The 26,194-nt window shown below is 40.6% G+C and overlaps 1 protein-coding gene across 3 annotated transcripts in view; it reads right to left on the reverse strand.

The window, feature by feature from the left end:
* LOC122565474 (solute carrier family 71 member 1-like) overlaps positions 1-26,194 on the reverse strand; it is a 63,490-nt gene that overhangs the window by 19,554 nt on the left and 17,742 nt on the right. For 2 of the 3 annotated variants that reach the window (XM_043721480.2, XM_043721482.2), the window contains exons 2-9: positions 12,175-12,270; positions 10,756-10,818; positions 9,426-9,553; positions 8,294-8,408; positions 5,152-5,370; positions 2,917-3,030; positions 2,079-2,150; positions 1,845-1,957 (exon numbers count right to left, since the gene is read on the reverse strand). In XM_043721480.2, the coding sequence (XP_043577415.1) occupies positions 1,845-1,957; positions 2,079-2,150; positions 2,917-3,030; positions 5,152-5,370; positions 8,294-8,408; positions 9,426-9,553; positions 10,756-10,818; positions 12,175-12,270 (920 nt within the window). Of the gene's footprint in view, positions 1-1,844; positions 1,958-2,078; positions 2,151-2,916; positions 3,031-5,151; positions 5,371-8,293; positions 8,409-9,425; positions 9,554-10,755; positions 10,819-12,174; positions 12,271-17,239; positions 17,259-26,194 lie in introns of those variants that run through there. The other variant, XM_043721481.2, reaches the window with a different exon arrangement.

The following is a 26,194-nucleotide window of genomic DNA, read 5'->3' on the forward strand; positions in this document are numbered from 1 at the left end:
AGTGTGTTTAATAAAATGAACAAAATAGAGGCAAAGTGTTCAAAAGCAAGGAAGTTATGTCAAAATTGTACGAAACACTGGTTTGGCCTTGACTATTTGCATCTGCTCTGGGCTCACTTTAGAAAGATGCAAAGGTATCAAAAGAGGGTGCACAAATGATTCAGGAGTGCAGTTCCAGATATGAAGAACTTGAATTGCAACCACTCTCCTTGGAGAAAAGGTGGTTGAAAAGATATTCCATAGAAGTATTACAAATCATGAGGGGTCCGCCTGATTGAATATGGAAAAACTGTTCTTGTTTCCGAAAGGATCAAGAAACAAACAGTATAGACTTATCTTTCCAGTTAGTTAGGATCTGGAATGAACTTTAAAATATTCACTCATGGGATATGGACATCGCTGGCTGGCCAGCATTTAGTGCTCATCCGTATTTCCCCCTGAGAAGGTGGGGATGAGCTGCCGCCTCGAGTTGCTGCAGTCCATGTGCTGTACGTTGACAAACAATGCCCTTGGAGAGAATTTCAGGATTCCAACCCAGTGACAGTGAAGGAACAGCGATATATTTCCAAGATAGGTTAGTGAACGGCTCAGAGGGGTGCTTGCAGGGGGTGGTGTTCTCATTTATCTGCTGCCATTGTCCTTCTAGATCGAAGTGGCCGCAAATTTGGAAAGTGCTGTCTGAGGATCTTTGGTGGTAGATGGCCTGAGAGCATGGTTGAGGCAGATTCACATTAAAGATAGAACTGGATCTGAAAGGGGAAGTAGTATCGGCACGGCTATGGGGAGAAGGCATGAGAAGAGTTTCCTGATGATTCACTCGGAGTCAGAACCATGATGGACTAAATGGTGACTGTGTGTGCTGCAACCATTCAAGAATTCCACTGAATGTTCTTTAACCCTCTCTCCAAGGTGAAAATTCCAGTCTCTCCAAATAATCTCTGGTATTATTCTTGCAAACAATATTTAGAATGCTATAATTTGGTCAATTGCATCGGTTCATTAGTTCGACCCACCAAACATTCTCCCCCACCGCCCCCGAATCAGACTACCCACACTATCCTGAAAAAGTCTCTGCACTCTCCAACAGATATCATAACCGATAAAAGTTGCTCTGATTATCAAAGAAATTCTCAAATATTAAAGCTACAACCAACACATCTTTCATTAAAACTGCAAACTTGTAAATAGGACAATGACAACTGTATGGAACAGTGTAGAGCCAGGGAATATGTTTTCAGATTAGGGGTCACTAGATTAGATTACTTAGTGTGGAAACAGGCCCTTCAGCCCAACAAGTCCACACTGACCCTTCGAAGAGCAACCCACCCATTCCCCTACATTTACCCCTTCACCTAACACTACAGGCAATTTAGCATGGCCAATTCACCTAGCCTGCACATTTTTGGACTGTAGGAAGAAACCGGAGCACCCGGAGGAAACTCACGCAGACATGGGGAGAACATGCAAACTCCACACAGACAGTTGCCTGAGGCGGGAATTGAACCCGGGTCTCTGGCACTGTGAGGCAGCAGTTCTAATCACTGAGCCACCGTGCCACCTAATTAGGGCAAAGGTAAGGCAATTCCTGACTCGGGGAATGTTGATCATTGGAGTTCCCGGAGGTCTATGGATGCTTAGCTGTTGAGCATATGTGAGGCTGAGATTGATGTATTTTGTATTATAAGGGAATCATGGGACTTATAATCATCCAGGAAGGTGGGTGATTAAGTTCAAGATCATTCAACATCTTTTTGAATGATGGAGGAGAATTACGGGCCTCAATAAACTTCACATTCGCTTATTTCTTATGCTTGTTTAATTATTCAAAGGAAACACATACATACCAGGGCTGAGACCCAAAGCCATACCAAGCTAGCTGGAGAATCTGGAAGCCAAGACCCAGGAGTATAGTATTCTTATGCCCTATGGACCTCATCAGAATACCAAGGACTACAGTCTGTGAAACAAATACAAGTGAAATTAATATTTGATCAGCAAAAGCCAAATTAAAAAATATGTTGGATCTCTATATGCATACTGTGCTTAAAGTGTTCCTCCTTTAGTCAGAAAGCACTCACTTGTGCTAAAATGGAAAGGATTCCCACAACTGCAATAAAGGCAGCGACAGTCTCTGAAGAAAATCCAATTACCTAGAGAAAACAAAAGCACCCAACAAATAAGAAAACAGATGAAAAATGTCCACGTTTACAGGTCAAAAACAAGCCAGTCCAACAAGAGGTTATGCTCGACATGCCTCCTCTCATCTTTCCCCATCTAACACCAACATTTATTGTTGATTCTCATGCACAATAGGGAACTTCTTCACCAACACGAATACTATCTCCCACATGCCTGTGCACATGCAAGCATCACATTTATTCACATCCTTTACGGAATAGTAGAAAAAATGCGATCAGGAATCAAACTAGGAAGGGAACGCAGTGTTCAACCATCACAGAACGAACAACGATGAAAGAAGCTAGTAATGTTGTGATGCAGAATTCATAACAATTATAATGATTGTTAAATCGAGAGTTACAATGTTTTTGAGCTCACGCACTCCAGCCAATTTGAAGGTGGTGAAGTTTCTACACTGGGGACTCAAAATTAAAACCTAGGACTTTTAAACATAGCATTTAAACCCGAGTCAACAAGGCCAAATGCCACACCCTTGCTGCACCAACCAGTGATCAGCTAACTCAGCACACCACGGGAATTAAACTCAAGTTACACACTCAGCTATCAACGAAGTGCTGATAACATGCCTCAAGATGAAAGAATACAATATTCCCTTACAGACCACCCAGGGGATGGTGAGCAAGACATGTGGGAATTAAACAAACAGGAAACTATTAGCATTCATTCCGGAGGTAATGGTTGGTTTTAATTTTTTTTTTAAAAACTGGGCCACTTTACCTGTCTGAGATAAAGAAAGAAGCTGGAATACTGGCCTGCTTCAGGCAGGTACGAGAGAAACACTGTGATACAGATCAGCAGAACTGTTGAATCCTGACCCACTTTCTTCAAAGACTGAAACAAAACAGGATTTTAAAAAGTTACGAAAATGCAAACCTAGTCCGGTTGATTCAACGAGCATCCTATGCACAACTGTTGAACATTTTAAAAATGCAGAAACGAAAGGATTGCATATCTCAACTTCATTGAAAGAATATCAGCATCCAAACATTACTTTCTTTTTAAAAATCATGGGGTATGGGCATTGGTGGCTGTGTTAGCAAATGTTGCCCATCTTCATGTGCTTTTGGGAAAGTGATTAGTTGGTTTCTTGAACCGCCACAATCCATTTGATGTACACACAAGCAGAGTGCTGTTAGATTCCAGGATTTTGATGTAGCCACACTGAAGGAATGACAATGTATTGCCAAATCAGGATAAGGAGTGGCTCAGGTGGGGAATATGCAGGTGGTGTCGTCCCCATCTGTTATCCTTCTAGATAGTAGTAGCAATGAGTTTAGGATATAGCCTTGGTGTATCTTGTAGATGGTATACACTGCTGTTACTAAGTGTTGATGGTGAAGGGAGTGAAAGTTTGTGGATGTGGCATCAATCTGTCCTGAATAGTGTCAAGATTTGAATGTTTTTTGGAGCTGCACTCAACTAAACAAGTGGGGAATATTCCATCATGTGTCTCTCTTGTACTTTGCGGATGGTGAACACTTTGTGGAATCAAGTGCTGAGATACTTGCTTCAGGATTTTCAGTCTCTGATCTGTCCCTCGTCAGATCCACACCCCCCACCAACCCAACCTCCACTCCCGGCACCTTCCCCTGCAACCGCAGGAGGTGCAAGACTTGCGCCCACACCTCCCCCCTCACCTCCCTCCAAGGCCCCAAAGGAAACTTCCATATCCGCCACAGATTCACCTGCACCTCCACACATATCATCTATTGCATCCTCTGCACCCGATGTGGCCTCCTCTATATTGGGGAGACAGGCCGGCTACTTGCGGAGCGTTTCAGAGAACACCTCTGGGACACCCGGACCAACCAACCCAACCACCCTGTAGCTCAACATTTCAATTCCCCCTCCCACTCCACCAAGGATATGCAGGTCTTTGGACTCCTCCATCGTCAGACCACAACAAAACGATGGTTGGAGGAAGAACACCTCATCTTCCGGCTAGGAACCCTCCAACCACAAGGGATGAACTCGGATTTCACCAGTTTCCTCATTTCCCCTCCCCCCACCCTGTCTCAGTCAAATCCATCAAATTCAGCACCGCCTCCCTAACCTGCAATCTTCTTCCCGACCTCTCCGCCCCCACCCCAGTCTGACCTATCATCCTCACCTTGACCTCTTTCCACCTATCACATTTCCGACGCCCCTCCCCCAAGTCCCTCCTCCCTACCTTTTATCTTAACCTGCTGGACAAACTTTCCTCATTCCTGAAGACGGGCTTATGCCCGAAACGTCGATTCTCCTGTTCCCTGGATGCTGCCTGACCTGCTGCGCTTTTCCAGCAACACATTTCCAGCTCTGATCTCCAGCATCTGCAGACCTCACTTTCTCCTCTAGGACACTACCCTGAGGAATCTCTGCAGAAATGCCTTAGAGCCAAGACGCCTGATCTTTAATAACCACAGCCTTCCTCATTTGTGCCAAGTTATAAAACCAAGCAGTAGAGAATAGTTATCATTTTGTTGACAACCTTAGAGACCAAAATTTCTCTAAGTATTTTACTGAAACTGGCTGATTGTGTTCTAATTCCTGAAAACATGTTTAAGAGTAAAACCAAGGTCTTTGAAGGTGGTTAAAGACATGACAGGTTGGAAGAGTTCAGGAAAAAAAATTCTACGTTCATGTAGTACCAGAGGGGGTTACAGCACCACAATGAATGAATGCGTGGATGTTATGAATCAATGCTATGAAGGCAGACAGCTAGCAGTAGAACAGATCAGCACAATTCAGTATGGGACAGAATGCCAACAATGCAAGTCTGGAACTATAATTTAAGTAGTCTATTAAAAGTAGTATAAAGATACTGATATTTGTTATTGATTGTAATTTTCAATAAGTTTATATGTTTGTAAAGTTAAAAAAATTTGCTAATAAATATATTTATAAACAAAAAAAGTAGCATAAAGACGACAATATAGGAAGACAATTTGCTGAATTGATTCAGTTCCTTACTGCAAAAGGGTCTGCTTGTTCCCATGAAATTGGTGCACCCCAGGAAGCAGGCCTCATCTTCTCTGGTAAAGACTCTGGCACAGCCACTAGTATGAAACAGATATCCAGCAAGGCAATGGCAGTGGCCAGAACTACCACAAGGTTGTCTCCATATGCCCTGGCCAAGTATGCTCCAATGGCTGGACTGGTCACAAGACTAGCAGCAAACGTTGCAGACACCTTGATTGAGAGGACAGAAAATAAATTACTTTCCATTAGAGGAGATTTTCTTTAAGTTGACTTTTTGCAGTAAAGTTTCAGCATACTTTCCACAACGCATCAGCACCAATTTCAAATTGGGTTGAGGTCAAATACAGGCCAGATACTCCATAAAACTGCCTCTGCACTGTCCAAACACTGCTAGGCATAGTACAAAATAAAGTTCCATTTCTATTGCTCAAGAAACATGCCCCAATCACATTTGTCGAGAAGCACTCCTGACTGCACTAGTCTATTCACAATTATCAATTTGACCTTTTACCACCAGAAGGGGGAAATGGGGGATAAAAGTTCTCATCAGCCCAGCAGTAGTTTGAACTGGGAGCCAAGAGCAAAAGATCAGTGTGTAATAAAATTATGTAGTGCCACCCATTCTGCAGAATTGCCTTACTGAGAAGCTGACATATGTCAATGTTGATTTAACATTTCAGATGCATTTTTTCCAATGTTCAGTAGCTGCCTTATTCTTTCCAAATAAAAACACCATTGGCTCGACACAGGTATACTATTTCATTTCTCGACATATTCAACATTTCGGCACAAACAAAACTAACATCAATAGGAAACCAGAGAAAGGAACAACAAAGTACAACAGAAATCCAATTAACTCCACCCCAAAGCTACTTATCTACGAGGAAGCATGCAATGAGGGAAAGCCATTTTCTCTACAAAGTGGAGAGGAAGAGCGTGCACACAGGACACCTTTCACTACCTTAAATGCAGCTGCATCAGCCGAGACTCAAGATCGAAAGTTGTTTGCCCAATTAATGAAGAGGAAACTAAGATTCAGTATACTGCAAGGAAAAAAAGTGAGGAAGCAAGGACAGAGTGAATTGTCACTAGCTGCTCAAAAAAAGGGAGAAAGTGTAAGCTTCCGTGCTACTTGCTAGGATATGAACACTATTAAGCTATTAATAAGCTACTTTCCCACAGTGTAGAGTCAGAGTCATACAGCATGGAAACTGACCCTTCGGTTCAACTCATCCATACAGACCAGATTTCCTAAAATAAACTAATAATCCCATTTGCCGGTGTTTGGCCCATATCCCGATAACCTTTCCTGTTTATGCACCTGTCAAAATGCTTTTTAAATGTTGTAACTGTACCTGCATCTATGACTTCCTGTGGCACTTCATATATGAACTATGTAAAAATTGCCCCTCAGGTCCTTTTTAAATCTTTCCCCTCTCTCCTCTAAGTTTGGACTCCCATACCCTCGGACAATGGCTATTTGCCTTATCTGTGCCTTTCATGACTTTATAAACCTCCAAAGGTCACCTCTCAGCCTCCTACACTCCAGGGTAAAATATCCCAGCCTATCCCTGTAGTTCAAACCCTCCAGCCTTGGTAATAACATCCTTGGAAATCTTTTCAGCACTTTCAGTTTAACAACATCCTTTCTATAGCAGGGCTACAGAATTGTACACAGTACTCCAAACGTGGCCTCACTTTGTACAACTGCAACATGACATACCAATTTATACGCTGTCCGATGAATGCAAGAGTGCCAAATGCCTTCTTCACCAACCTATGTACTGGTGATGCCACTTTCAAGGAACTATGTACCAACATCTCAAATGCTTCACACAATGACTGATGTCTCTCAGTATCAATCCTGTCAAGCTTCTTCAAAATCTTGCACATTTCACAGAGATCAAAGTTATTTTTATGAACTCAAGAACCCAATTTACTCAGTCTTTCATCAACAGACTCTATCCCAGAAACCAATCCAATAAACTTCTTTGCACGACCTACAATGCAAACCTGACCTTTCTTAAATGGAGACCAAAAACGGTCAGTATTCCAGGTGCTACCTCAAAGCTCTATGTTATTGTAACAAGACTTCTTAATCTTTTACTCCAATTCATGTCTGCTTCCTGTGCCTGAATGATAACTTTTAGCAGTCTCATAATTACACCCAAGGTTCTCTGAAGATCAACATTTACGACTTTCATATCTCATTAGATCAGTAACAAATAGTTAATTTTATACAACGCTTGATCATTTTGAATGTCTCATGTTCTTCACTGTTGACGAGGTGAACTGTTTCCCAAGCAGTAGACAGCAGTAATCATTTTGCATCCATTGGTTGATGGATGAATGCTGGCCAGGACACTGGGGAGATTCCTGCTCCGTAATGTAATAGAATCATTAACTCCTTCTCAGGAGAAGGTGGGGGCTGGCGATAGGAAATTGAGTCTTACCATCTCACCTGAAGGTTACCATATCAGAAACTGAAATATTCCTGCAATACTGCTTTGGATGGTTGACATCAATTATGAACTCAAGGCCTGTTATGGGACTTCAGTTCTCGGAGCAGTCACATTGGGCCTGTTCCTCTGTTTCAAAACCCATATGAAATTTTCAAAAGACAAGGTTTCAATAGATGGAGAAAAAGTATTCCATTCAGTGAGTCAATCAAGAGCTTGAGGGCCATCAATTAAAATTATTAGCATTAAAAAAAAAGTGGATGGGAGGTGTTGATAAATATTGCCACTGTTGGAATTAGGAATGACTTACCTGAAAGTGATGGAAGCTGATTCCACAAACAATTTTAAAGGAGAGAATTGGCAGTTAGTGGAGGATGAAGATCTTACAGGATGGTAGATAATGGGAGGAAACACAATATTTGTTCAAACGAGAACAAAACAGCATAACCATGAGATGTCAAATGCACTCTTTCAAACTGCAGATTTCTAAGAGTTCATGAACCTACACCTCATGACTCAATGGCAGCAGGTACAATGACCGCCCTCGAACACTCGCTTATGGCGTGCAAGTGAAACTCCAGTAATAATCAGCCATGGACCTTTAGTGATTTAAACTCTGGAAAAGTCCCCAGAAAGGACAAAGAGATTTTCTGTTTCGCTACATTGAGACTTACGAGTCCATAAGCTGTGCTCCTCTCATGCTCCTGAGTTATATCTGCTACGTAGGCGAAGATCACTGAAAATGTGACTGCAAATACTCCAGACATAGAAATCACTGCAAAATACCACCTGAAGGGCAAAACACAAACAGAAACAACTAATTTTCAAATATTTTGTATTCAAGGTTCCAAAGAGTAAGAAAAGTTGGCTCGCTGGAAGTGAAGGGTGTTCATATCAAAAAGATAGGCTGCAAATTTATTGTTGCAAACAACACCATATGTGGAATAACAAACTCAAAATGCATTAGAGCTAATCTGAGGCAGGTATTACTCCTAATCCCTGCCCATGGAGCCCTCCTGAGAACATGTGCCCTTTTTTTGGGTTGGGGGGGTGGGACAAGCATAGTAGTGGTGGGGCAGAGTTGTGTTTGGAGGTAAAGCCCCTCCAACTAGCCAGAAAGCCTTCCACTACTTCCTACTCATGCTTGTGTCATGATGTGGATCTGCCGGTGTTGGACTGGGTTGGACAAGGTCGAAAAATCACATGACACTAGTTTATAGTCCAACCTGCTTATTTGAAAACACAAGCTTTTGGAGCCTCGCTCCTTCTTCAGGTGCTAGGTGAGAGAGGGAGAATGTAGACACTGAATTTCAGTCAAAAAAAAATCAAAAGGTCATCCAACTGATGTAAATGTATGTCATGAGACAGTAATTTTACTTGATTCAATTTGTCAATTCTCTTCACAATTTTGAAAATTTTGATGAGATCGACTCAACGCCTTCTCTAAAGCAATCCAATACTATTGGTTTTCCTTGCAAATTTCCTTGTCCACAATGATCTTGTCTTAAGTGGCTAGCCAAAGTTCAAGTTCTGATGGCAGCCAAAGTCAGAAACTTGCGACAGTAAAATCTCAAGCATATGCATGTTTCTCACTACAATTTGATGCATGAGTTTAGTTTTCATCCTCAACAATTCAAAGTGTAGGATAAGTAAATATGAAGAAGCAAAACTTGTTTATTTTTATTTTCTATCAAATGAAACCTAATCACTAAATTCACTGTCACATTACAGCTTACAAACATGCTTAAGTGTCTCAGATACTAGCTTGTTTTGACTCTAAGATATTTAATACAGCAAAACACTCACCAGGGGCTTATTCTCATGAGAGGAATTGGGGCACAGGTGAAGAACACAGTTAGCAGGAGAAAGGATTTCCTGCCCCAAACATCTGACAACGCTCCAATCAGAGGAGCGCTAAGAAATGATAATATTCCCTGCAGATGAAAACAAGTTAATCAGAAGCAACAAAAACATGGCTTGATCTAACATACCACAATTTTATCAGAGAAGGTCTTTCTAAATTGCCAATAGAAAACAAAATCAACGCTGGAAATTTGCAATTTGAAAAACTAAACATGCAGGGAGCACACATTAGCCCTTCTGGTAAGAAAAGAGCAAAACCAGAAAACCCTTCACCATTCAAGGCAGTGACACATCTTTCACTTTTAGCCTGCCCTGCTGTACATGTCCCAAGAGTCATAAGTCAGTAAATCTTTTCCCAGTCTATGTCAGGGAAATTTAAATGTTTGTAATTACATAAATACTAACAAGTGCCTGAGGGCAGTTACTGCACCTCACTTCATTAAGTTTGTCCATGTATTCAAGCAGTTTCCTGAATAACATTATGTAAACAATATGCTTTTTCTGAAAGGGTCATTGGTGGGAAATCCTTCTTGCAGGTTGTCACCACTGCGTTTAACTGAAAGTTTTGAGCTACCACATTGATATCTCCACTTCCTCACTGAATAAATATCTTATTATAACTTGGTCAGGATATGGGTGGTGCTGCAAGGTCAGCATTTATTACCACTGCTCCTTGAGATGATGTTGATGATAGGCTGTTGTTGAGTGAAGGGACCAGGGGGCTCAGGAGGAGGCTTCACAATGCAGTGCATTGCATTGAATGACAGCATGGAGACTAAGAAAGCGAAATGTCACTCGCGCTCAAATCGACTGATACAAAATAGCCAGGTGACTTGTATGATAACGAGGGGGGGGGCAGGGAGATGCAGTTGGAAATGGTCGACTGTTCCATATGTAAATCAAATCAAATACGTTCAGCACATTACAAGTGGTTACTCCACCTAGCTGGAGTGTAGTAATTTATACTTTTACAGGCTAAAACAAACCACTGAAATGGCAGAATGCAAGACAAACAACTTGAAAAAAAGCAGACAAATAATAAAATCCCGTTTTCTTCCACATAGTGAAAGAACTCAGCAGATTGCACAATTTGGTTTATCTTTCATTTCCCAGATTCTCTTTGCTACTTTCAAGAGTCTTGGAATCTCCCACATAAGCCAATAAAAACTGCTGCTACCGTTGTTTTCAAATCAGCAACAAGGCAGGCTTAGAATTGACCATTTAAGCAACGTATTTTAATCCCAGGACAAATTCAGCAATTGTATTTTCTTACCTTCACCCCATGAATAAGTCCATTCATTAGAAAGGTGTGCTGAGGAAATGTCTGATGCAAAACCTAAGGGAAATACTACATGTTATCCCATGAATTTATAATGCAGGTGTACAGAAGGATAATTCTTTGTTAAGCCACTTTTATATCAAGCTAACAACATACAAAGTCTTGCAACCAAATTCCATAAAATTAAAGTATCCTTGGTGGATTGACTAATGCCATCAGCTTGCGTTGGTGTTACTACTAATTGCACACCACTCTTATTGGAAGCAGAAGTAGCACTTGTGTAATTCACTCGTAACAGAAGAGAATAATACACCAGCTCCTATTATCGAGATTTTATCCTACAATTTGAATACACTGATTCTGGGGGTGCAGCACAAATCAAGGCAAAATGTCTACTTTAAATTAAAACCTCAAGCACTCACCTCCCCTAAAATTTTCCTGTATCTACCTTTCTTCAAAACCTTCAAAGTGATAACTTGAAAGTAGTTTGCCAAAATAAAATCCAGAGGTCTATCTCAACAGCTTGTCTCCTGGTCCTGAACAATATTCACAATGCACTTTCCAGCAGAGATCACTGAAGTGTGAGCAGGAGTGGAAGTATGTTGAGTTACAGGCATTATTGCTCTGCCAGTAGACAAGAGCCTGGCTCATTGCATTGAGGAATTTAAAATACTTGACATCCAAATATGTGCAAATGCACTGGGACAATGCAGCCACATATTGGCAGTGGCACCAATTGCCTGTCAGTGATCATCCTATGAGAATCTGGTCAGAGAACGCTAACTGGCTACTTGTGCATGTTAGTAGTCACATTATGTCACAGCAATCAGTCACATTATGTCACAGCAATCAGTCACATTATGTCACAGCAATCAGTCACATTATGTCACAGCAATCAGTCACATTATTTCTCCAGGAAAGTGAAGAGTTAACCAATTCAGCTGAGAAACCAACAATGCAACTTGCCCAATGGGCAGGTCTTAGTGTTATTGGCAAGGCCAACATTTAGTTTCCATCCCCAATTACCCTTGAACCAAATTACTCATTGGGCATTTCAGACAGTAATTAAGAGTCAACAACATTATTGAGCAGAGTTGTATGCCAGCTAGAAAAGGTAGGGAGAGATTTCTTCCCTAACAAGGTACACATGGATATAATAATTTATTATAATTTCACAGTTGCCATACTGAAATACCACTTATTTATATTCCGGAACTCTTAGCTGAATTTAAAGTCTACCAGCTGTCCCAGGGGCACTTGAACACATGCTCCCAGAATATTATTTTATCTTCCTCAACTCTTAATGACTATTCCAGTGACATTACCACTGGATTATGCCATATCATCAAGACATTGATGTATGTATCAAACACTCATTTTAAATACATCAGTCTGTGCATGCGTTGTACTCACAGTTAGCATAGGAGTTGTCAGCAATCCCCAAGCGAAGAACTCTAAAAAGATGACAATCACGGCATGATAAACACTCGGTTCACCTATCCCTTGAGGCTGAAAACAGAAGAGAAACCAATCAATCCAAAGGAACACCACAATTTTCATGGATTGGAACCTCAGCTTTGTTCATAAATTGCTTGGAATCAAGGGCCTCTCAGTGACATAGATTATAACACCAAACCCAGTGCAGGAGGAGGAGGTGGTTTATGACGACATTGATGAAAGGCCCTTATACTGGGGTTGAGGAATCTGAACACTTTCATGTAAAGTTCTCATTATCCTAGGTTTGCTAATCAAGGCTCAGTGATACCATGCTATCACAAGTGGAGCAAACAAGAATGTTATAGACAGTCATCAATTGGCATACTCTAACCAACCAAGCTAACTGGTTGGATGCGAATTACCTGGTTAAATTACTGAAAACATAAAATAGTCCTGATGTCACCTTCTGATAAAAACAAGGAGCAGGCAAGTTGCTGAAAGAAATCAAAGAGAAGGCAGAAAGTTTATGCTCAGTCTGTTTGCTATCTTCCGTAAATCTACAAATTGCACTGATGAATTGGACGATAGTTGCAGTATCATGCTTATTAAAGGCAAAGATGAAGGGGAGAACGACAGATCACCAAGTCCAATATCAACTGTGATGTGAGCAAACTCTTAGAATCCATCATTCAAGGGAAAATTAGAACATAATGTATGGGTTATTCAATATTTGCAAACTTGCAATATTTGCAAGTCACAAGCAGGTTACACTTTTAAACTAGGAGAATCTGAGGAAAAGGCAATTGCAAAAAACAAGCTCGTACTGCTTAAGTCTTTTTTGAAGAGTGCTTTAGATAGGGTATCTCAAGGAGCTTGTTCAAAGAATACAGACACATGACATAAGTGTAGCCATATGATATGAACTGGTTAACAAACAGGAATTTAACACTTTGGGTAAAGTGCAGCTGTCTGGATTGGACCAGGATTGCATGTTGTGCACCCAGTTTTGTTCTCAGCTTAGAGACAATTTGACCTTGTGAATTGGAAACTGAATTTCAGGGGTTATGTTTGGTGTAAGGCAAGAAGAATCAGGGAGACAATTTGAGATGGGACGAGAAACTAGTCAGGATTCTCTCTACAGAAAATCAGTGAAAGGTGGAGATGATGATGACAGGCACCAGGTGTTTCCCTCAAAGAGGATATAGGTAAATTTATTAATTAAAAAAGGCAACTGCATTTTATTAACAATACAACAGTGAAGACTAAGACAGTTCAACAAAACACTGATTTGATCACAGTGGATTATTTAAAATTTTGGAATGCCCATGGTAGGAATGCAAATTTCTCTAGGAAGAGACATTGAAGTTAAGGAGCACCTCAAGATACTTGCTAGTTAAACCAACACATAGAAACCAAAAAGATTTAATGGAGTTTATTTTAAAACTATGAATGAATATGGCCTGGCCATTTCTTCAAATTACAAGTCAGTAATGAATGGTTATCAAGTTAAAAATGTCAACAATGTCCTCATCCACTTCAGTACAACTCTGGCAAAGCACTTTCATTCTCAGCAGTCCTTTGCAACAGAGTTGTCAAGGAAGAGACCTTAAGGAATATTTGAAGCAGAGCAAGTAGATAAAGGTAGGATAGCAAGATTACTTTTGAATTATTCTAAAAAAAAGCATAGATACAATGGGTTGAATGTCTCCTTTGTCTTGTAAACCTGTACAGTTACAGTTTTTAAAATCATACAGCACAGAAACAGATCCTTTGGTCCAACGAGCCCATGCCAACAACAATCCCCAAACTAACCTAGTCCCACCTGCCCGCTCCTGGCCCATATTCCTCCAAGTCTTTCCTATTCATGGACTTATCCAGGTCTCTTAAATGGTGCAACTGTGCCCACATCCACTTCCTCAGGAAGTTCTCGGTTTTTGACACAATCTCCTCCTACAAAAAGCTATTTGTGTCTCCCTGCTTTTCCATTGTATTTGTTGCTTACTGTATTTTATCAACATTTCTGACACCACCTAAACGATACTCTCTCATATGCAAAAACGGTTCATACTTAAGACAGGTTTTTCATAAAACTGTTTATTTTTAGATGCCATTTGCATACATGCACTCCATTCTGGCATGACCAGAATCTGTTTGAAGTACAAAAAAGTGCTAAGGTGAACAGCTTAATAAAAGAATTCTCTGGTCCCTTCAGAACATAACTACTCCTTACCAACTCATGGCTTCCTGAGCACTGATGGCCCCTGGTAGTATATAGAATCTGTGCTGGACTGAATCATCAGTCTAACAGCATTATCTGGAGGAGAATCTGGCTTGCATGTTATGGAGTATTTCAGATTAAGGATGATGGAACAGATGGGTTTAAGATTTTCAAAGCAATTGCTTCAGGTGATTGAGAGAAACTATTTCCTCTGGTAGGAGATTCAAGGACAAGTGTACAGAATGTTAAAAATAAACACACACCATTCAGAGACAATGTCAGGAAGAACTCCTTCATAGAAAGGGAAGTGGAAATCTGGAACTCTCAGCTCAAAAGGAAAAATCAGAAGAAACTGGAAAATCAACAAAGTTTCAAAATAGAAATTACATTTTTATTACATAAGAACAAGTCATAAGGAATTCATTCAAACTCACTCCCTATTGGCATTGGAGGTTTACCTATGGCAGATGGATACCAAAATATGTTCCATTCTGTTTCTGATACTTACTGTGTATTGTGTTGTTCCCATTTTGCAAATCTCAGCATTACAACACTACTCACACAAAAACATCTCATATGTGAAACAGCTCACACAAGGGAAAGATTTTTCATACAACTGATCGAGAAGGCACCTTGTTAAGGACAACTAGGGGAGGGCAATAAAGCTGATCCAGTCAGCAGCATCCACATCCTGTGAATGAATGCACAAACGGGGTGGGTTAGGTTAAGAAACAAATCTGGGAACAGGTTTCAGGGGCTGAGTAGCTGTCTGTTCTAAGCACCTGTTATTGAACTTTCGAAAACATAGACAATGATTATTGTTTTTCTTACAAGTTAAATTAACTTCTCACCTTTCACAGATGGTAAACTTTTTCATGCTTCTCTTTAAATTGAGCTTGCATCAAGTGCTTTTTCTAAGGACTCTTGCTGTATTCAATTGGACATTAATAATACATCATCACTATATGTTTACAACCAGTTTCAGCTCAACAACACTGAAACTTGTGTTATTCCATCGTTATGGAGAAAGTGAGGTCTGCAGATGCTGGAGATCAAAGTTGAAACTTTATTGCTGGAACAGCACAGCAGGTCAGGCAGCATCCAGGGAACAGGAGATTCGACGTTTCGGGCACAGGCCCTACTTCAGGAATGAGCAGAGAGTGTTCAGCAGGAGAAGATAAAAGGTAGGGAGGAGGGACTTGGAGGAGGGGCGTTGGAAATGTAATAGGTGGAAAGAGGTCAAGGTGAGGGTGATAGGTCGGAGTAGGATGGAGGCGGAGAGGTCAAGACGACTGCAGGTCAGGAAGGCGGTGCCGGGCTGGAGGGATCCGGCTGAGACAAGGTGGGGGGAGGGGGGGATGAAGAAACTGGTGAAGTCCAAGTTCACCCCCTGCGGTTAGAGGGTTCCCAGTCGGAAGATAAGACGCTCCTCCTCCGACCGTCGGGTTGTTGTGGTTTGGCGGTGGATGAGTCCAATGACCTGCAAATCCTCGGTGGAGTGGGAGGGGGAGTTGAAATGCTGTGCTACAGGTTGGTTGGGTTGGTTCGTCCGGGTGGCCCAGAGGTGCTCTCTGAATCGCTCCGCAAGTAGGCGGCCTGTTTCCCCAATATAGAGGAGGCCACACCGGCTGCAGCGGATGCAGTAGATTCCTCTATATTGGGGAAACAGGCCGCCTACTTGCGGAGCGATTCAGAGAGCACCTCTGGGCCACCCGGACGAATCAACCCAACCAACCTGTAGCACAGCATTTCAACTCCCCCTCCCACTCCACCGAGGATATGCAGGTCATTGGACTCATCCACCGCCAAACCACAACAACCCGACGGTCGGAGGAGGAGCGTCTTATCTTCCGACTGGGAACCCTCCAACCGCAGGGGATGAACTTGGACTTCACCAGTTTCTTCATCCCCCCTCCCCCCACCTTGTCTCAGCCGGATCCCTCCAGCCCGGCACCGCCTTCCTGACCTGCAGTCTTCTTCTTGACCTCTCCGCCTCCATCCTACTCCGACCTATCACCCTCACCTTGACCTCTTTCCACCTATCACATTTCCAACGCCCCTCCTCCAAGTCCCTCCTCCCTACCTTTTATCTTCTCCTGCTGGACACTCTGCTCATTCCTGAAGAAGGGCCTGTGCCCGAAACGTCGAATCTCCTGTTCCCTGGATGCTGCCTGACCTGCTGTGCTGTTCCAGCAATAAAGTTTCAACTTATTCCATTGTTATACCTTGTATCAACTCAAATTACCAGGGCCTGATCATTTATATCTCAGAATACTAAAGGAAATGGCCCCAGGAAATACTGAATGCATTGGTGGCTTTCTGCCAAATTCTTCAAACTGCAGTGTGGCTCCTATAGATTAAAAGGCGCAAATCTAGCCCCACTTTTAAAAAGTTAAGGACAGAAAACAGAATTACAGATTAGCTATCATCATCAATGGGGAATATGGTAGAGTTTATTATAAACGGTGATAACATTTGGAAAGCATAAACGGGATTGAACAAAGTTAGTATGGGTTTATGAAAGGCAAATCATGCTGAATAAATTTACTGGAGTTTTTGAAGATAAAACTAGTAGAACAGAGAAGGGAGAACCAGTAGACGTGGTTTTGGATTTTCAGAGCGCATCTCAAACTCCCTCAAGAGTTTAGTGGCAAACATGGGACGGAAGAAAAATATTGCTAAAGATTGAGAATTGGTTGACAGACAGGAACCACAGTGGTAATGGACAGATCATTTTCCAAGACGCGAGCACTGACAAGTGGAATGTGTAAATATTCATGATTTATATAAGCGATCTGGACCAGGGAACCAAATGCAACATACCTGAATTTACCGATGATACAAAACTGGGCATGACTGAAAGCAGTGAACAGGCTGCAAGGTGATTTAGGAGAACGTGAGGACTGCAGATGCTGGAGATCAGAATCGAGAGGGTAGTGCTGGAAAAGCACAGCAGGTCAGGCAGCATCCAAGGAGCAGGAGAATCGACGTTTTGGGCATAATTCCTGAAGGGCTTATGCTCAAAATGTTGATTCTCCTGCTCCTCAGATGCTGCCTGACTTGCTATGCTTTTCGAGCACCACATTCTCGACAAGGATGAGAGGAGGTCTTTCTGAAATGCATAGTTTTAAAAGGACCAGATTAACTCAGTGCAGAAGAATAGAACCCCCTGTGTAAGGAAAGGCCATTCGAGTCCAACACATCCACACTCACCCTCCGAAGAGCATCCCATTCAGGCCCATACCCCTACCCTATCCTACATTCCCCATGAATAACCCATCTAGCATACACATCCCTGGACACAATGGGTAATTTAGTATGGCCAATTCACCCAACTTGCACATCTTTGGTCTGTGAGACTTTTCTTCATCAAAAGAGTAATGAATTGTAGTGAATTTGCAGAACTCTTGAAGACAGAAGGCTGTGGAAGCCAAGTCTCCGAATACATTCAAGGGATGTGTAAAGTTTTAGATTTTAAAGCCACGAGTTATGGGGAGTAGACAGAACCATGACAATGATATTACGGGTCAGGAGTGATCACATTAAATAGTCAAACAGCCTAAAAAGGGCCAAATGACCTATAGTTTCTATACAGATGGAGTTGACGGAGGTTCCATCCTCAAAGTGTCACACTGCTTCATTTTTGGTGTCTCAAGCCTGCTGTGAACCACAAATTCCATAGCTGCATTAAAACAAAGTGAACTCCCCAATGCCATTCACAAGTGTTAAGTGTACTCCATGTTAGTACTAGCTGTTTGACTAAGTAGTGACCCAAGTAGATTCAGGCTTATTTTCAGTAGGGAACAGTATTAAAAAAACTATTGAGAACGTTTGCCAAAAAAGCTTTGTCAATACAATAAATTCAATCTCTTGCTGCTAAACAGGGTGCAGACAATGAATTCAAATATGTCTGCTATAATGGCACACGCACTTAGCAGCTGACTTGATCACAACAAAGTTATTCTCTGTTCATTAGCTTGAATCAGTGTGGCTGTACATAATTCACACGGGACTAAGTTCATTGCAAATTAACCCATGCAGACTTGGTAAGATTTGAGTTTTCCTCAGTGCAATAGCTTCGTCAGTATTCAACTTGGATGCAGTGATACTGAAAGACTAAATCTATTCAAAAGCTACTTCAATATCTGGAACAATTTCAGACATGCAACCAGATCGACACAACAGAGCCTAGCAAACCCTGCAAAACAGTTGTATCATAAACAGGTTATTGAAAAATAAAACCAAAAACCTCCCTCTTTCAACAAATGGTACAAAATTGCACCAGAATACTGCACCAAACTAAAAATGTTAATACTTATTTAATTCCATGCATCCAGATTCCATCTCTCAAAGACCAACGGTCACCACCCAAACTCCAGTGGCTGCCTGTTCCTGTGCACACATAATTTAGGATCCTATCTCAATTTTCTAAGCACCTCAGTCTTATCTAAATACTTTCTCTAAACATTTGCATGTAACAACTGAAACCATAGACAATTATCCTGGTTCCTCATTAGACTTCACTTCACAACCTTGGAGGTTAAGTGTGCAGATTCTGGAAATATTCCAGTTAAATCAGCATCTTAGCAACAGAAAAAGCTAACTTTTGAAAAGTTAGCCCTACGCGTGTCTCTCTCTCAGCAGTTGATGCCTGACCGGAGCATTTCCAGTATTTTGTTTATATTTCATAACTTCATTGCATTGAACTCCTTCTCAGTTAGAGAAAAGTATAGAGGAGCAAAGTGGCTTTGGAGTGAATGTTCACAGATACCACAAAGGAGGACAAGTAAACCAGATGGCTAAAAACAACCTATAGAACATCACCTTTTTTGGCTGAAGCACAGTGCTTTTTCTAGAATGATATGAAACATTAATTAGGTCACAGCTACAGTATTCATACAGTTCTGTCATCATATTACAGGAAGAAAATGATTGCATCAGAGATGGTACCAGAGGAATCTTGCGAATAGTACACCGACAAAGAATTTTTAGCATTGAGGAAAAACGGTCTTTGCTGGTCTTTGTGTCAGCAGGGCAGATGAGATTGTTACGGGATTTAATTGTGATGTATAAAATCATGTTAGGCCTGGGTTGGGTTGATAGGAAGGCCTCATTTCCATAACAGAAGGATCAATAACCAGGGATCGCAGATTCAAACTGACAGGAGGATTAGAAGTGAGTGGGGAGCAATCTTTTCATTGGGGCTGATAACAGCAGGGTCCGGGCTGACACAAACTCTTATTTAAAAAAAAAAATGGATACATACTTGAAGTATTGCAGCCTACAGGCTGTAGACTTAAAGGTGGAAAGTAGGACTAAGTTGGATAGGTCTTTGCTGGCCACAATGAACCAAAAACTCATGTTTCAGAAGCGATAGGACTGCATTGCTGAAAATTTCAGAATTAGATCCCTGGCCATTAGCTAGAAAAGAAAATTGGATAAAATTAGTGCCTGACTCAAGATGTGCTATCAGGAAGAGGGATGTCACTTCACTGAGCATTAGCACCAGATCTGGGAAAGGTAGAAGTTGTTCTGCAAAGGATTGAAGAGAAAGAATGTTCATGTCCTGTGAAAAAAGGTGAACTTGGAAAGTGCTAAAATATTTGGGCTTCAGACAATATAACCAAGACTAGTGAGCAGTGAAGAAAGAATTTTGAGAATTTAAATGGGAGAAAAAGTAACAAATAGGAGAGGCAACAAAAATATAGGAATGATAAAGTTCTGAAGATTTTAAGATTGGAAATGAGGCCTTCCTATCAATCAGATAGAGGTGGAACTGCAAAGAGAAATTTCTAACGCATATACGGGAATCGTTCCTCACTGTATGTTTGCCAGCCTATGTGACAGAAGCATGAATAGATGCATTCACAACATATGAACTCAAATCGTGCTGATGTGACAAATGCAGATGAGCAAACTGACAGTGACCACAACAACTATGAAGGTTTAATTGAGAAATAAACAAAAAAAAGTTAGCGAGATAATTAGACCAGATTAATTTACAAAATTGAGTGAGTAAGGGGAGAAAAAAAACAAATCTGAAGAGCAACAAGGGATGCTTTAAAAAGACAGCAATGTCACTGACAATTATATCCCACTAATACTAAATAAACTGGTTGCAATATATAAAGGAGGTCAAAAACGTGGGCAAAGGTCCGGCAAATGCAGTATCCTGAAGGAAAACGTGACGTTAAAAAAAGCTAATACCCAAATGGAAAGATTGATATGTAGAGGATCTGGGTCCCCTGATGCAAGCATCATAAAAGTTATAGCAATTAATTAGGGAAGCTAATAGAAATGCCCTTCTTGCAAGTACTCAACCAATATTTGCTTGTATTTACTGACATGAATGATCACCAACAGCTAAGTAGAAGTTTTTAAAAATTCACAATGCTTGGAGTGAAAAACTTTCTTCTCTTGGTCCTAACTGGCCCATTACTTATCCTGAGACCATGATCCTAAGTTGAAAACTCTCCATCTTAAAATGAACACATTGCAAGCTCAAGTTAGCATTTCCTAGATTAACATTCTGCAATTTCAGAATGCAATTTTTGTGCAGCGAATCAATTTCAGTGGGAAATGGATTAAACTGCACAAATCAATCACCACAAAAGTGGTGCTTTAGGGACAGAGTGGAGACTTTGCCATTCCTGCAACACCAAACTTAGAAGACAGTTTAGTGGTGAAACATCTACACTTGATCCTGTCTAACATCTTTTACTTCTGTAGTATAGTGTAATGCTAGAGTGCTTACTGTCCTTTCAAAACATGAACATTTATAAATCACAACAAGCAGCTGACATAAGTCTTTACAAGAGTAAAAACAGGGATTCACAAAAGCACTATAATGGATTCCCACATGCACCAAAGGTACACTGGATTGAAGAACACGACATCATTTTTTTTTAAAAAGTCAGAACCTTCCATTCAGTTCAAAGAAATCCAGTTAATTTTTGTTTAAAATTTAGCTTATTGCTTGACGAGAATATACTCAATCAGTAACAAACCAAAAAGGCCACAGAGGTAAACCTCTTCAGCATCTATTGTTTACTTTACATGAATTATGTTTAGTCAGTTTTGGTGAAACCAGAGATAAACAGGTTTAATAAAATTCTGGAACAAAAAATAAACTAAAAAGAACAGCAAAAGTCACTACTCATTAAAATGGAGATACCATAAAATTTGGTGCACTGAGGACATATCAATGTTTCTTTGAAAAAAGGACAACCGATATCTGCTCAGAACCCAATTTGGTAGTCATATTTCCAATTTGTTCAATTTGATACTACGCCACAAGAGGACAATTCACTTCTAATTTTCAAATTAATCAGATGTACAGACAGAAAGGCTCAGTGACAGTACTGTCTGTTCACCCAGCATAGCTTGTTGTCGGTCAAATCATGACTTACTTGTACCTCAACTCGAATTACTCACCTAGTTCTGTAACCCTTAAAAGTGGTGGCGAGCAGCCTTCTTGAATCACTGCAGGTCATGGGATGTAGGTACACCCACAGTGCTGTTAAGAGGAGACTTAGAGAACTTTGATCCAGTAACAGTCAAGAATCACCAGGGGTTTCAAGTCAGAATGGTGTGGGGCTAGGACAGAAGACTGCAAGCGGTGTTCCAATACATCTGGTCCTCTTGTCCTTCGAGATGGAGTAGTCATGGTGGTGCAACTATAGATGTCGAATTGCTGCACTGCACCATGTATAGGAAGTACACTGCTGCAACCATGTATCAATCATAAAAGGGAGTGAACATTGAAGGAGATGGATAGATGCGTCAGTCCAGCACACTACTTTGTCCTGGACAGTGTTGAGTTTTGAATACAGCTCCAACAACATTCATCGAGCTAAGTACCCATATTCCATCATGAACCTGACTGTACCTAGAAGATGGTTGACAGACTTTAGAGAATCAGGTGGTTAATTACTCGCTGCAGAGTTCCCAGCCTTTGACCAGCACTTGGAGCCACAATATTTAGAGACCCAGAAAGCAAGATGAGACAATAAAAACTGAAGATGCTGGAATCCAAAGTAGACAAGCAAGAGGCTGGAGAAACACAGCAGGCCATGCAGCATCAAGTGGTGGAAAAGTCAATGTTTTTGGGTATAACCCTCCTTCAGGACTCAGTTCTGTAGAAAGCAAGATGAAACAGAAAAAAGGTGTTTGCCAGAGAGACCTAAGCTGAAAAGAAAGTGTGAAAAAAGGAAATCAGAGGCTAAGTGAAAGCATAAGTCGACAATGGTAGCTTACATAAAAGGGAATCCTAAAGTCTTGGTAAGGCACATAAATTGTAAAGTGATAATTAAAGTAGAATCAACAAGGACAAAAAATAAAAACCACCTATGCAAAGATCAGATCACGAAGTTTAACACTATTTATAAACACGCTCCTCTGTTGTCATCTTATAGCTTAATGTTATGTCAGATACTTGTATTCCTAAGTCACAACATTTATACAGAGTAGCTAGCCGCAACAATATCTACTGGGTTCTTCAATAACACAATAACCATGCCCAGCTTGATTTACTGGAAAAAGCACAAGCATTGCTACCTGGTTAAAACACCCTACTGGAGCAAGTGCACATCATTCCCTAACCCGGAGAAGTGTGGAAGTTCAACCATTGAGAACATTCAAGATACATCACAGATATCAATAAGTTACTTCCCAGAAATGCCTAGGCGTATTGGGAAGGAGGAATCAAAGGAAATTAGTACTAGTTTAAAAAAAGTTAAGCGAAATTAATGGGATTGAAAGCTGATAAATCAAGATCCTGGCAACCTCCACTCTAGGTTACACCCTAAAGGTGGAAGACACAGCAATTGCAAATGCATTGGTTATCATTCAAAATTCTGTAGATTCCAGAACCCTCCTGGCAGATTGGAAGGTGGCAAATACATTTATATATTTCAAAAAGGAGTGTAAAAAAATTAGTTTGCAGACTAGTTCACTTAATATCAGCAGCAGGTGAAAAAAACTAGGGTCCACGATAAAACACGCAATACAGGACATTTAGAAAATATCAATACAATTAGACAAATTCAATGTGAATTTATGAACTGGAAATCATACTTGAAAGCCTACTGGAGTTTTTTTTAATGGCTAACTAGTAAGGGAGAAAGTTTACTTAGATTTTCAGATAGCTGTTGATGAAGTCCTACATGACAAGGTCATGTACAAAATTAAAGAATGTAGGATTGAGGGTCATAACATGGCATGCATTGAGAATTGATTAGCAGACACAAAACAATAAGCAGTGGTCGGTCTTTTGGAGAAGACAGTACCACAGATAAGTGCTTGAGCCCCAGCTGTTCACAACATAGATGAATGATTTGGATGAAGGAATCCTAAAGTATTATTTCCAAGTTTGCTGACAACAAAACTATGGAATTCAGAGTGGTGACAACAAAGAGGTTTCAAGGTGTTTTGAACAAGTTGAAAGTTGGTGAGCAAAAATATGGCAAATGCAGTATAAGGTGGTTAAGTCTGAAGCTATTCATTTTGGCAGGAAAAACAAAGGCATATTATTTAAATGTTCATAGTTTGGGAAATGTTGATGGAAAAAATGTACTGGGTTAAATTGCACACCAGTCACTGCAAGCATGCAGATATAGCAAACGGTTAAGACAGCAAATGATATGTTGCCCTTCATTGCAAGAGGATGAGTATAGCAGCACAAATGTATTGTTGTAGCTGTACAAGGCCTTGATAAAACCAATACCTGGTGTAGTACATGCAGTTTTGGCTTCATGGCCAAGATATTTTTGCCATCGAGGGAATTAGCCAACGTTCACCAGCTAATTCTGTCATTTATGAAAGAAAATTGGGTTCACTTGGTTTGTATTCACTTGAGTTGAGAGGAATGTGGGGAATCTCAATGAAATATATAACATTCTGACAGGGCTGGACAGACTGATGCAGGATGATGAATCCCCTTTGCTCCCCATTCGCATTATAGAACAGAAGGTTGATTGGAGATCATAGCCGTCCAGATAAAATAGAGCAGGAGAAACTGCTCCTGTCAGGGAAAGTTTAAGAAACAATGGAACCAAATTTTAATCAATTGACAAGAAAATCAACAAAGACTGAGGAAACCTTTTGTATGCAGCAAGTGGTTAAGATCGGAAATACAGAGAAGGCAAGTTCCTTCATAGTTTTCAAAAAAAAAAGGGGACTGGATAGATATGCTTTCAGAAAACTTCCAGGGCTTTTCAGGAAAAGGCATGGGATCTGAGCTCTACTTGATAGCCAACATGGACACTATAGGCCCAAGCAGCCTCCTTCTGCACTGTGAACAGCCTACTATTCTGAGAGACAAGATTTCAGAGGATTGCCAGACTTCAGATGGTTAAAGAGACAGAAAAATCAAAACAATAGGGGGAATGTGAACACAAAAAGGTGAGAATTTTTAAATCGAAGTATCGCTGGACAGTGAGGCAACACAGATCAAGAGGCATGAGGCCTGACTATGATTTCCAAGACTTAGCATATGTACAGCAGTGTTTTGAATGAGCTCATGTTCATGAATTTTCAAGTTTAGCAAGTCGATGGTGTTGGTGACCTTCTTATCAATAATCACCTAAAAATGCTCTGATTGCTGGTCACAGACCCAGAGCAACTAGTACTTCAACTCTATTATGGTAAAGAGGGGAATATTCTTTCAGTAACAATGCAAGTGTAGGGAAATTGAATCCATTATTTAATTTTACACAGCTGCAAAGTAGGCATGTGAAATTTTGTACTGTTCCACTTCAGTGAAATCTCAGTCTACATATATCAGTTTATATGTTCAACAAGGAATTTTAAAAAAAACTAACATTTGCAAAATGGGTATAGCTTGTTAAGCCAAAAGGCTGAACAGTTTTTAATTTTACCTGGTACATTTGAGAGTTTTAATCCTTCTGACAAAACACCTCAGTAATAATACAAAACTGCCCCCATGTCCCAATTAATAATTGGGAAGATCAGACAGAATCATGAGCCCAGAAAACATAAGTCAATTAAAAACATATTCAGGCTGATTTACCTTTAAACCACCCTAACACTTTCCTGCTAATAACTAACGTCAACGCAGCTTCAGACTCTGTTACTCCTGAAAGATAGTTTTATACAAAAGCTCTAATTTCTGTGGGCAGTGTTTTGACCTCTTTGGTAATTCATACCAGCTTGACTCAGTACAAAACAATCCTGTGTGTAGTATGACACTGAGTGACATATCCAAAATATAGTTAATGCAAATTTTAGTTAATTCAAAGCTAGCTGAATACAACCAGCATTCCACTCAAGCTCACGAAAAGGAGAAAGTATTTTTTAAAAATCATGCCCAAAAGAAAAAAATATGCTATTCATTATAACGTTCATTCCACTGAAGACTGACGTATTTGCAGACAGTAAACAGGGAACAGACTTAGTCACCAAATATATAATTACCCATGGGTGGCTGGGAGACATTTCACTCCTGGATGATTGTTACTTTAAGCTGTTTACCATCAATGACTCCATGGTCAACACTGCAAAAGCCACAGATGCCACTACGATTACCAATGCGGGTTTAAAATTTCTAGAAATATCCAAAAGTTACTATAACTAAATGAAAAACATTATCCTGTACTTTTCATGACTATTGGAGGTCTTAAAGTGCCTTATATCTGGGACACACACCAAACAATCCTTCTGCCCTGTGGCTGACCACTTCAATTCCCCCTCCCACTCTGCCAAGGACATGCAAGTCCTGGGCCACCTCCATCACCAAATCTTAGCCACCTGATGTGTGGA

Source organism: Chiloscyllium plagiosum, unplaced genomic scaffold, assembly GCF_037043375.1.
Source record: "Chiloscyllium plagiosum isolate Xiang-an unplaced genomic scaffold, Cpla_swu_hap1 HiC_scaffold_28, whole genome shotgun sequence".
NCBI classification, from domain to species: Eukaryota; Metazoa; Chordata; class Chondrichthyes; order Orectolobiformes; family Hemiscylliidae; genus Chiloscyllium; species Chiloscyllium plagiosum.